Genomic DNA, 11756 nt, shown 5'->3' with positions numbered 1-11756 from the left:
AGTTAGGCCTATATCAAGACAACACTGGCTATATGCATGATAAAATGAAGGCAGGGGCTGGGTCGAGTTGAGATGCAGCGGTAGGCCTCTGTGCTGGTGATGTTTGCAAACACGAGCAAATGTGAGATATCACAAATCATTAGGTAAACAGAATTCTAAGTGTAATGCAGAGTAATAACCCTAACAATGGCTTACTTGTCCTTACATTTACAAAAATGCCACTATTGTAACAAAAAAGGAGCTCGCTTCCTGGCAAGGAAAGGTGGTTACACACCTTTTCTCTCTGTAACAGCCAAGATGGCATCCCATCGGATGGCTGTCTGACCAACTGTGTGGTGGAACTACATGGGGGAACTGGAGTTGACTTTGAATATGCAAGCAACCATCCAATTTGATCAGCGAGTTACCGGTTGTACCCAGCAGATGGAGACAACGCCACAATTCGTCATAGCATAGTTGCGCTTTAGCTTCTCTAAAACATCTTCTTAGGACTTCATACATTTCCTTCCGAGTTCAATCCTTTTAAACCTTAGTACCGATATTTGCGGAATGCTGCGTTTTACAATGAATGAAAACAGAAATAATGTGATTTTAATAACGTTTATTAAGTGAAAAGTCAGGAATTTTGACCATTTAAGTTTGGAGGAAAGTACCAAGTAGTCTGGTAGTTTATTTAACATACATGAAAATACAATTATTTGTCATAAAAACTTTTAATTGATAAATATTTGACTTCATGTTCTGTTAGGAAGTAAAGTACTGTGATTATTAAATAAAAATCGCATGTATAAAAGTAAGGACCACTTCCAATCTATGTATTTCTTGTGATGTTTAAAATGATGTCAAAAAATTGTAATCCAACCTTTCATACCTACTGCATATATCTACTGGGTCTTTGACAGAAGAAAATCAATTTACACCCAGTAGACAGGAAAACAGTCATATATACAGGCTTAAAATATAAAACTTGAGTTCTGGCAACACTGGCCAATGCTTGGAACTGATTACTGATTAAAAACAATAATCTCAAGAATCTGTATATAAATATGTTGGGACAATGGAAGAAAAAAAAAAAACATGGACATATATTATAAACTTCTATATCTACATTAATTTGAAGTAAGGCTTGCTCCAAATTCCAGTTTACATCAAAATTTGGAAACCATCATTAAGCAGGACGTTTCCTTAAACAACATCTCTTGCTGGTGGATTCAGGCACAAAAAAAAGTACTTTAGAACTAGTTCAGCATGACTCAGTGAGAAACCTATTCCTGACTGACAGATCCACTGCAGTCTCCAACCAGAAGAGAACATGAACATGGGACCAAAGGCGGAAAACGCGGGCCAGGCCATGTGTTTGCACAAATGCGTGGTTTGCTAGGTCACAGAATATACATGCTAGGCACAAATGAGTTACAAGGAGTAGCAGCACAGAATGGGTGGAGGAGGTGCAGGGCTTCTCTAATCAAACATGCCCCGCCTGGTGGGACTGGGAGACGTTTTCCTGCCAAGCCGAGGCGTTCCCTGAAGGAGACGACAGACACGCTGAAATAACAGTCTGTGCAGGCATTCCAAAGATATACCATCACTAAACACTCCACCATATTCTAGAGCATCTGTATTAATATTTGTTGAAGACTGTTCTTTTTTACATGATTTGTTCCCATTTATAAAAAGTGTTTTAAATGGTTGTATCATGCGGTCATCTGGCTGGATATACAAGGTATGGGTGTTATGCGTGAAGTATATTGGTGTCGGTGTCAAACCTGCATTAAAATAGAGGTGGCAGTCTAAATTAAACTAGGTGATATCATTTTCTGTAAGAATGTGAGCTTAAGTGGAGAAGGGGTGTTACATACTGGGGATTGCGCTTTGGAGAAGTTCACATGGGCATACAGCAACACTGCAATGTCTTTGTGCCCAGCCTCCAGAGCAATGGACAAAGCAGTACTTTCATCCTACACACACACACACACACACACACAAATCAGCTGTCGGCAAGACATTTCTACATTTCTTGATATTGTTAACAACTGCAAGCTAGCAAAAGCCTTAGGCATAATGAAAGTGAAAGAGTGAACTGAGCTGGCCCTGATTGGCCATTGGCCCCACTAACACTGTAGGGCCCTTCACATGTGGGTGTGTTCTTCTGTGGCATGCATGCGCTCACTCACGTTGTCGCTGAGTGTGGCATCACAGCCTGGCTGCGCCAGCAGCAGCTTGACGATCTCCACGTGGCCATGCTCGCTGGCACACATGAGCGCTGTGGAGCCCTCATCATCCTGGATGTTGACGTCGGCGCCACAGGCTAGCAGGGCCTTCACCATGTCCATCCGGCCATGGCTGACCGCCAGCATCAGCCCCGTCTGACCAGCCTGGGGGTGGCGGGTTGTGCGGTAGAGAGGGGAGGTCAGCAAGGCTGGTAACGGGCTGGAGCGTTTCAGTTTAAAGACACGTACAACTAAGACATCTACATCTGTGGGCCAGCTTGAAATTAACCAGTTTATCAAAAACACAAATAACCACATCTCACATAAATAATTCAATATATAAAGAAAATAAATTAAGCAGTTTTTTTTTTTTTAAACCTCATGCAAAGGTGTTCCTGACTTCCATAATTTCATACTAGATCAGAATGGCAAAATTGTGCTTACTTGTTCATTTAAAAAAAATAGAATGCCAAACATTTTACCTGTCATCCAAAGGTGATACTGGGGTCACACTGACCTGGCTGGCTTTTGCGTTGACATCCCCTTTGCTGAACAGCTCCTCTACCACCCTCATATCTTTAGGGGACTCCACGGCAGCTAACGCAGCTAGCATGATGGGAGTGTAGCCTGCCTTGTTCTGCTGATTGACGTTGCAGACGTCTGTGACAAAAGAGGAAGGGACAGGGACGTCAGAGAGTGTCCAGAGGCCGCACTTCAAGTTGGTGCTCTGTGAGGAAGGCGCCTCCTTTGTCAGCCTTCAAGAGGGGGAGAGGCGCTACATGCTGGCTATTGAGATCACACGTCATTGAGATGAGGAGGAAGAGCGTTTTATTGCCAGAGAGAATGAGAGTGGACAATGGGGACAATGGAACACGGGGCGTCATAGTGGGGTGGCACAAAGGAGAGCTGACAACAGGCTTTGCTCGCTGAGAAGTGCTGGCAACTCATCGTGAACAGGGTATTCGGCAGCTGTGATTTGGGGGGGGGGGGGGGGGTCCATTTAATATAAAACTAGCAGTGGAGGAGGATAAGATTTCAGCCAGAGAAGTGATAGCAGAATATGTAATAAAACACATTCCAGCTGGCCATTCATGACTTTTTTTTGCTCAAGTTGCTGACTAGTTGAGATCTCCATCTTCACAGGAAGTTAATAGATATAGTGGCTAACAACGTGTGGTAATCGATGCAACATCCACAAACTACTAAATTCAGCGGTAAACAAGCTCCAGGACAGTATTCATAAAAGCAGTAGATTGCAGACCAAACACACTCCACCTGCTCCCATCATTCTGTCAGTACCTGCTTCCAGCAGCTTCTCGACGATGTGGAAGTTGGAGTGGGAGACGCTGTAGTGGAGGGCAGTGTTGCCGTTGCCGTCAGCCATGTTGACCACATGCCGCAGCAGGTCAGGTGAGATGTTCCGGAAGGCGTTGAGGTAGTCCTCCACTACAGCCGCTGTGGCCGTCTTCTGGCTAGACACGCGGAACCACTCGTGCTGCACCGTGTTCATGCACGTCCTCTGTGATGAAAGGCACAACATAGTGAGCAGCGGTTCTTCGCTGGCCATGGTAAAAACATTGCAGAATGTGGTATGGAGATTGAATGCAGCATTAGTGTTTTGTAAATATTCAGATGGGTGTGATTTAAGGTGGTAAGGACTAATAACGACTGGACTACGGTGTGGTTTTTCTAATGGAACCAACAATGTCTATGACTGTTTTATGAGGATTTTAATGACCAAATTCTCTACAAGCAATTAAAAAAAAGCCAACAGCTAACAAAAGGCAATTCTTTCATCTCCAACACCGGAGAAAACACTTTTTCAAACATGAAATCAAATCAAAACCTATCTTCAGACATGTCTACCTCACAGAGCCGGTTACCTAGTGTCTAAAGCATCATACTATAATTAGTCCACATCAAGTCTACTGTAGTTCAGATATCAGTACTGGCCAAAGGACTGCCAGCGTATGGATGGATCCAGCTCAGAGCTTAGCCTGTAGAATCAGTGCTGCTCGTTGCTGCTACAAAATGCTTTTACACTTCGTTAGGCACAGAGGATCGTCACCCCCTTTCGGCCTCAGGCGAGAAGCGGGCCGTGAACCATCCATAAGGCTAACTCCATTTGAAGTCCACCCTCGTCGCACAGGGTGCTCACAGGGGTTGAAAAAGCTGGTTTGTCTTGAGAGGAGAAAACTGTCTGCCAGAGACATAGCTGATGGTGAAATGGTATTAGGGAGATGGGATTGCGCTACATTAGAGGAAGCTAAACTGTTTTATCTAACTGGATTAGGAGGTAAATTGTTTGCTCACCACATCTTTGCTGGATAAAGCCTTGGGATCAGACAGGTGGGCTTTAAGAGTGTTGCATGCTGATATCATCTTCTCACTTAGCTCATGCCTGAAAGTTCAACAGAAAGCATTATACTCGTTCAAAGGACAAGTCCTAATATTAGCACACACAGTGTTCCCGTTTTAGGCATTTGGAAGAGAATATCTGTTACATCTGCATCTAATCCGAAAGGTCACAACATCTACTTCCTGCTTTGCACAATGTTCAGTCAGAATAATGGTCTTCATTTCTAACTGATTTGTGCATCACAACGCTGGACAGCAGAACAGTGGCTACTGTTTATGGCTGCTGATGGAGATTAGAGACTTACTTTGAAACTCAAAACCCTCTGGATCTCAGAGCTCAGACCTCTCGTTTGTACCTCTCTCTCGTCTCCTGCATTCCTTGGCTCAAATCCTCCACGTCTCTCTTCACATCCAGCACGCCGTCATCGCTGGACTCCTCTTTCCTCCTCTTTGTCAGACTCCCCACCATCTCCTTCTCCTCGTCCTCCTCGTCTGAGGCTGAAGAGCTGCTCTCCTCAGAACTGGAGTCATCGCTTGACGTTGTTTCATATCTGACATGAAAAATCAGAATTTAAAAGACTGTCTGTGTGTGTGTACACAAATAAGACATACAGTGTATGTGGTGTATATATAGTGTATTGGCTCAGGAAAAACAACATCTATCCATTTTTGGCTGATCTAAACATTCCTTTTAAACTCCTACCCTCCATTCACACCAACAAACTGCAGGTTCTTTTTGGTGCCGTTGGTGCCCTGGTGTCCATCTTTTTTCTTCATGATGGATTTTAGAGTGTTCTGACCACCTGCAAAGAAAGTAAAATCGATCAACTCAGCCTTTCATGCATTTGTTTTTCCTGTTATGAAACAATCTGTTAAATAGAATGACATCTTTCCAACCGGCAGCTTTTTCAGAGAACCTCATGTTCCATTATGATATCTACACATTGTATGAAAAAAGTAGCCAGCCTTTGAACCAGGTTTTCACTAGGCCACAAGGTGGAGGCCTCGGGAGCTTTTGCTTGCTGCTGAAGTGGACAGAAACAACCCAAACAAGCTGACACCAGGATCTGATACAAACCAGCTGTTAACACTTGACAATCTTGCTTGGCATGTAAAGTGAGCCATACAATTTTACAGAGATTGCAGGGAAATGAGCGAGCTTCCTCAACATTTCCAAAGACCAGCAACCACTAATCAAGAACACAAGCTGCACTTTGCCAACCTTTTTGGACACAAACATTTGGGAAGTTCCATTCTTCACAATACAGCAATAAAAAAAAAACAAATTTTATATCAGAAATTATGAAAGGCAAAACAATAAGCACCAGAGTCCCTGAATTCCCTGAAGTTTTTATTTAGGAAATACCAACAATGTTTTGGAGCTAAAATGCCTTATAGAGTCAAACGCAAGATCTAAAAAAAAAAACAAAAAAAAAACTGTTCCTGTGAGGCATAGAAACCTGTCCCAAACCCAAAGCTATCCCAAACATTTTAAATACAGACTCTGCAGTGCCAAATACCAAAGAGGACCTCCGCCTCTCTCCACAGAGACCGAAAAAAGAAGCGTTCTGTGAACTGCCAGAACATGCCCTGCACATGTAGACCCTGTCTGCCTCCTCTCTCCCTGTCTGCATATGCATACAGCGCAGGTAGTCATTACCCAGGTGTCTTTTATTTTGACAGGTGAGAGCAGAGCGCTGAGGTCTAGTGCACTAATCTGTTGTTTGTTCCTCAAACATGCAGCAGGGGCTAAGTCACTCAGGCCTCTCCATAATACAGCTATTTTGTTTCTTGAAGCAGACACAAAAAGACAAAAATAAGTGACTTGTATCCAAGCAAAAGCAACAGACAATGCCTTTCATACGGTATGATGACTACCAGTACCAAGCTTCGGTCTGACCAGGGGGGCCGGTTTTATTTGCTCTGGTTGACCAGTGTTGATGATGTGAGAGCTCACCACGCAGAGCAGTGGACATCTGCTGGTCCATGCGGCTCTTCTGAGGCACCGTGCTCTGCTCATTGCCAGCAGCCCTCTCACCGCACACGCTCTCGTGTGCATCTGAGCCGAGGAGAGAAGCAGGAGGTGCCGCGCTGGAGAGAGGAGCTGCGTTGTGTGAGAGGATAAGGAAGCAACACAAAACAGCTGATCAATTTTGAGGCATTTTTCAAATTCATTAAAGTTATACACTAAAAAATTTGCATGAATTTTAGAATGTGAAGCACATGTAGATTAATTAATATGACCATCTCTTTACCACACTGGCAAACACATTTACACTAGAGCATGGTAAAGGCAAACGCAAGTCAAGACAGAACTGCATCCACATTCACTAGTTTAATTACTAAGGCTCATTTTTCTCCCCAACTAAGTGTGTCTGTTCCAGTCTAATACGCAAATGACAGTCTTGCCTTCAAAAGGAATTTTCTTCAAATGGCAGGCAGGAACTTGTGAGGAATGGGATATGTTTGTGTTACTCTGGGAGGCACACAAACAATCCCAGAGATCAATAGAGTTGTATTTAATTGTTTTGGACAAGAACCATGAAAACAAATTGATTCAGGCCAACTGATGACTGCCAGTAAAAATAAATAAATAAAATTTAAAAAATAATTTTTTTTAAAAAGGAGTCATGCACAAGTCATATGTGGTTTTAGTCATATTTGTTTAAATCGGTTAACTCATGCATCATGATACCATTATTTGTGTGTTAGAAAAATGCTATCAGCTTTTAGCACGATCTTAAAAGATTACAGGACATTCTAAATACCGCATAGCTCACAAAAATAGGATCTTAAAAATGTTTTCAATTTATCTGAAAAAACAAAACAAAACAAAACAAAAAACTATAGGACCAGCTATTCTCCATTTGCTGGACTTATCTCCAAACAATTCTATTGTCTATTACATAACAGTGAAGCGCTATGAATCAGCATTAGCAGGAGCAACAACAATTAGGTACTGCATGCACGCTTCTGCCTCCCTAACAAGATGAGCTCATTGTTGGTTTATAGCCAAAGCCCCTCGCCCTGTGCATGTTTCAGGGTCAGAGATAGCTTTGGCCTGTCAGGTCCTATTAAGTCTGAACGGACAGGCACAGGATGAACTCCACGTCTAACTCGACTCCTTCTCCTTGCTAAACAAGAACTGGTGTACAGAGAATAAAAACAGCCTGAGATCACAGCCTCGCACTGAATCCGCATATTAGGGCAAAACTGGTGTCCATTCTTTTGCATCTGGATTGGCACAGATCCACAGTGAACATAGCCAATAAGGCATCTTAAAGTCATTTTGTAATATTACTATAGGTTTTTACATACTGTGTATTACTGTGCATACAAAATGAATGGAAAATGCGGAAATACATCACGTAAAATGCCTGGGAATAACACAAAAACAAGTTAAAGATGTTTAGTGTATTTGTTCATGACGACTTTGCGCAGCATGTATGTGCAACTATTTTAACAGGCATTTAATAAACGATATTATTTTAGTAAGAGCAAAACAATACAATTCTATCACAAACAGTTGCAAAGTTGTTGGGGTTTTTTTGTTACAAAAACATGGCTAACCTGTTCTGACATTACCAGAGTCTATTTGCAGCCCCCTGAGGTCCATATCGTGGAGTTCCTCAACACTACCGTACATCATCACAGAGTTGATGGATGATAGAGTGGTTACCAGCTCACTGTTAATGGAGCTGAACTGGAACTGTTGAGGTGGGCCGAAGGCATCCGCAAGCTCACTGTAGTTTTCAGCCAGCAACATCTGCTGCTCCTGAAGGAGCTTCTGAACTCTTTCTATGTAGTGGTCTAAGCCAACCCCAGTCCCAGCCTTTGCTTGTGATGGCAGTGCCTCCATAGCTTCTGTTTGTCCTGTCGCCACACTCCTCTCCTGGGTTTTGCTGAGGGGTTGAGAGGGTCCACATGCAATGTTGCGGGTTTTGAGGCCCACCAAAAAGTTTTCATTTATACTAGCATGGCCAATCCCACTCTCTTTGGTTTTAGATGAGGTAATTTTCTCAATAGACTCCCCTGATGCTGTGGTACCCACTGCAATGGAGCGGGCCTTTACTGTGGTTTGGATGTCTTTTACAAGACCTTCCCCAACAGCAATTGTGCGGGTTTCCAACGGTATAGTGCTCGTTTGCTTGTCTTTTGAGATTGGATGAGTAATTGTGCAGGAATCAGTGAGTATGGTGCTCTCTGTGTTTGTGTATTTACTTGCAGCCTTCACTTCTGTGTTTGTATGCTGCGAAAACACCATGGGCAAAACCATCACAGCTGAGTCCATTTTCCTCACAGTGTCCGTTGCTGTACCCTTACACAGGAGCTCTTTAATGGGACAAACCACTACATCCACTGAGCATTCTCCACATCCAATGGACCTGAGCTCCTTTTCCTGTTCAGGCTCTGTCTTATAAAGCTGTAAACTTTCCACAGTCATCTCAGTGTTGACTCCCACCTCAGACTTACTTTCTTCCACCCCCACTTTTTGGTGGCACATCAACACTTGTTTTCCTACACACTGATCCTGAACCTCTACACGTTCTTGTACAACCCACCTCTCCATTGGCAACTCTGGACCCACAGCAACATGCTTTAAGTTGGGTCGACAACAGACACCTATGGTGTGTGTCTGTGGGACATGACTTATGCTGACATCACTACACTCATGATGGTTCCCCACCCCTTGACTCTGTGTCGAGACCTTGGCCTCCACTGAAGTGCTGTACATCTCAGGCCTTGCCAACAAGCCCTTGTCAGTTTTCTTCCGTGAGCCAGCCACTTGAAGCTCCAGCTTGAGTTTTCCCATCTCTACCTCATGGGTTGTCTCCTTCAGTTGTACCTCCAGTCTGTAGATCTTTTCTTTAAGGCTCTCAATAGTCTGGTGCTGCAGCTCTATTTCAGCCTCTGCCTCAGTGCTAATGCCCAGCATAGCTTCGGTCACTCCAACTCCTGTGCTCCTTGTTTCCTGCTCCGTTCCTGTAGAGACATCCTTGCACCACCCTGGAGACTTTCTGTAGATCACCATGTCATTCATGTTCTCATCTGCGCCAACACCAATGGACTTGCTTTGGCAGTTCCACTGCCTTTGTAAGACATTTTGGTTTCTACTGTGTTGCATTTGGCATAATCCATGTTCTGGTTCCTCACTGCTATCTTGGATATTCCGCTCCAAAGCCCGCACCTCGGCGGTCAACTGCTGGAACTCCCGTAGCCTTTGGGAGCTCTGCTCCACATTCTCTGCCTCATCAATATGCAACTCTGAGCCTGAATGAAGCTGTGCCACTGGCTCGTACTGATCGGCACTGCCAACGCTGTAGGAACGCTTTCGGAAGCCCCCGAGTTGGCCCTGCCCAGCTAATTTAGAGTTTTTCATCTGTGACACCAGCTGTCTCTTTTCTTCCTGCAAGACTGAGATCTTGACTTGAAGGATTGGGATGGTCTTCACTTGCTCCTCAAGCTCTTTAAGGCGCTTGAGAGCCACCACCATCTGGTCACGGATATTCTGGAGGTGCAAAGGGCTAATGTTGGTCACTGGCGTGGTCAAGCCTGAGTTGAGTGGACTGTGACGTATGGAGCTGCCCATAGAGGAAGTCATATAGAGAATGTATTCACCATTGGCCAAATGACCATTGTGCTGCAGAGAATTCGAACTGGGTGAGATCTGGCTCGGCCCATATGAGCCTCCGTATGATGACAGGGAGCTGCTGGAGCCCATTCCGCTGAAGCTGGCCAGGCGCCTGCGGGGCGGCTCACCGACCGGTGGCTGCATGAGGACCCGCTCCTGTTCCAGCCGCCTCCGAGTCTCCATCAGCGTTTTCTCCACCAGGGGGTTGTGGCGAGGGAGGTGAGGTGAAGGTGGAGGTGGCAGCTGCTGCTGCTGCTTGGCCTCGGGAACGTTCAAAAAGGCCTGAGGGGCCTCTTGGACTTGGGCATTGTGACCCAGCGAGGCTAGCTTGTTCCGAGTTGTGAAGAACACCGGTGACGGCTTGCTTTCATCGCTATTGGAGGAAGACAAGGAGTCTGTTGAAGTCCACTCAGTCTGACCACCACTTTGAGGGGGTGGCACAGACCTGGGCAGTTTGGGTTTACGTTGAATGTTCAGCTTTTTGATGGTGTTTCCCCTTTCTATGTCGTCCACATACTTCAGGAAGTCCAGGTCTAGCTGATAACCATATGGGGTTTCCAAATAATAGGGAGCCTCAGACTCCTTGTCATCATCATCTTTTTCTGTGGAGGATTAGACAGAGAAAGTCAGCACTGTCGGATAAAAATAAAACAATTCTATGTACAATATTTACTGCTAAGTAGTTTAATGTGTTTTATGGGCAAAATTTCCTAATATTTTCTATATACTACATGGACACATACATTTACATAGACCATGGATTCAATGGAGTACATTTCTTTAATTTTGCACCACAGACCAACATTTTGTAAGTGTAAGAAGTCTTCCTCTAAAAGTGAGCCATTACTGCAACTGATCCTTTTTATGCTGTTTTCCATGAACCAAAAAAACAGATGGGTTATCGCTCTTAAAAGTGACTGTTAAATTTTATTGGAAACACTGTCATATTAGCCACTGACACATGAACAAACACTTGCAACAAATGCCAGTAATAAAATGTGGAAGCAGACCAACACATTCTACTTGAACGGGTACAAATATATTAGTATCTGATCAACTGAAATCAAATCAAGACTGTGAAGAGGCAAAATTACAATTACAGATACATCATTAACAAAGCCAAGTGTGCCATAGGCCTGATTCACACTTTCCCAGTGTTCCGAGTTGATGACTGAATAGGATTTGTAGATGGAAGTAGATAATAATGTGGGGCCATGTTTTTATTAGCAGGGGGTTGGGTTAAGGGCAAAGATGGAGAACAAACATTTTTCCCCTGCCCAAAATTACTTTTGGCACAATATTGCTGGCAACATGCATACTTCAATTTTGACCGCCCAGCAAACAAGGAACATATTGACAGAGGAAAAATGAACATTTTCTATCATATAGTAGCCAAGGACCATCAATCAACAATGCTCATCACATATGAAATTCCACACTAGTAACAGAAAGTTCCTGCCACAAGTTGCACATTGACCCTTCAGGAGCCAACCTACTGTTCAAACCATTTAAAAAGACCATCCATGGCTTATATAAACTGCAAAACATAAAAACAC

At 43.9% G+C, this 11756-nt stretch overlaps 1 protein-coding gene across 7 annotated transcripts in view; it reads right to left on the bottom strand.

The window, feature by feature from the left end:
- Positions 1 to 584: 584 nt before the first annotated feature.
- kank1a (KN motif and ankyrin repeat domains 1a) overlaps positions 585 to 11756 on the bottom strand; it is a 42949-nt gene continuing 31777 nt past the window's right edge. For 6 of the 7 annotated variants that reach the window (XM_027029200.2, XM_027029231.2, XM_027029223.2 and 3 more), the window contains 10 exons: positions 8139 to 10802; positions 6526 to 6672; positions 5272 to 5371; positions 4925 to 5119; positions 4524 to 4611; positions 3510 to 3729; positions 2728 to 2870; positions 2175 to 2375; positions 1860 to 1958; positions 585 to 1524 (listed from right to left, as the gene is read on the bottom strand). In XM_027029200.2, coding sequence (XP_026885001.2) covers positions 1462 to 1524; positions 1860 to 1958; positions 2175 to 2375; positions 2728 to 2870; positions 3510 to 3729; positions 4524 to 4611; positions 4925 to 5119; positions 5272 to 5371; positions 6526 to 6672; positions 8139 to 10802 — 3920 coding nt within the window. In that variant the 3' untranslated portion in view covers positions 585 to 1461. The remainder of the gene's footprint in view (positions 1525 to 1859; positions 1959 to 2174; positions 2376 to 2727; positions 2871 to 3509; positions 3730 to 4523; positions 4612 to 4924; positions 5120 to 5271; positions 5372 to 6525; positions 6673 to 8138; positions 10803 to 11756) is intronic. The other variant, XM_027029216.2, reaches the window with a different exon arrangement.

Source organism: Electrophorus electricus, chromosome 9 (genome assembly GCF_013358815.1).
Source record: "Electrophorus electricus isolate fEleEle1 chromosome 9, fEleEle1.pri, whole genome shotgun sequence".
Classification (NCBI taxonomy): Eukaryota; Metazoa; Chordata; class Actinopteri; order Gymnotiformes; family Gymnotidae; genus Electrophorus; species Electrophorus electricus.
This window is presented reverse-complemented; position numbering and strand designations above follow the sequence as displayed.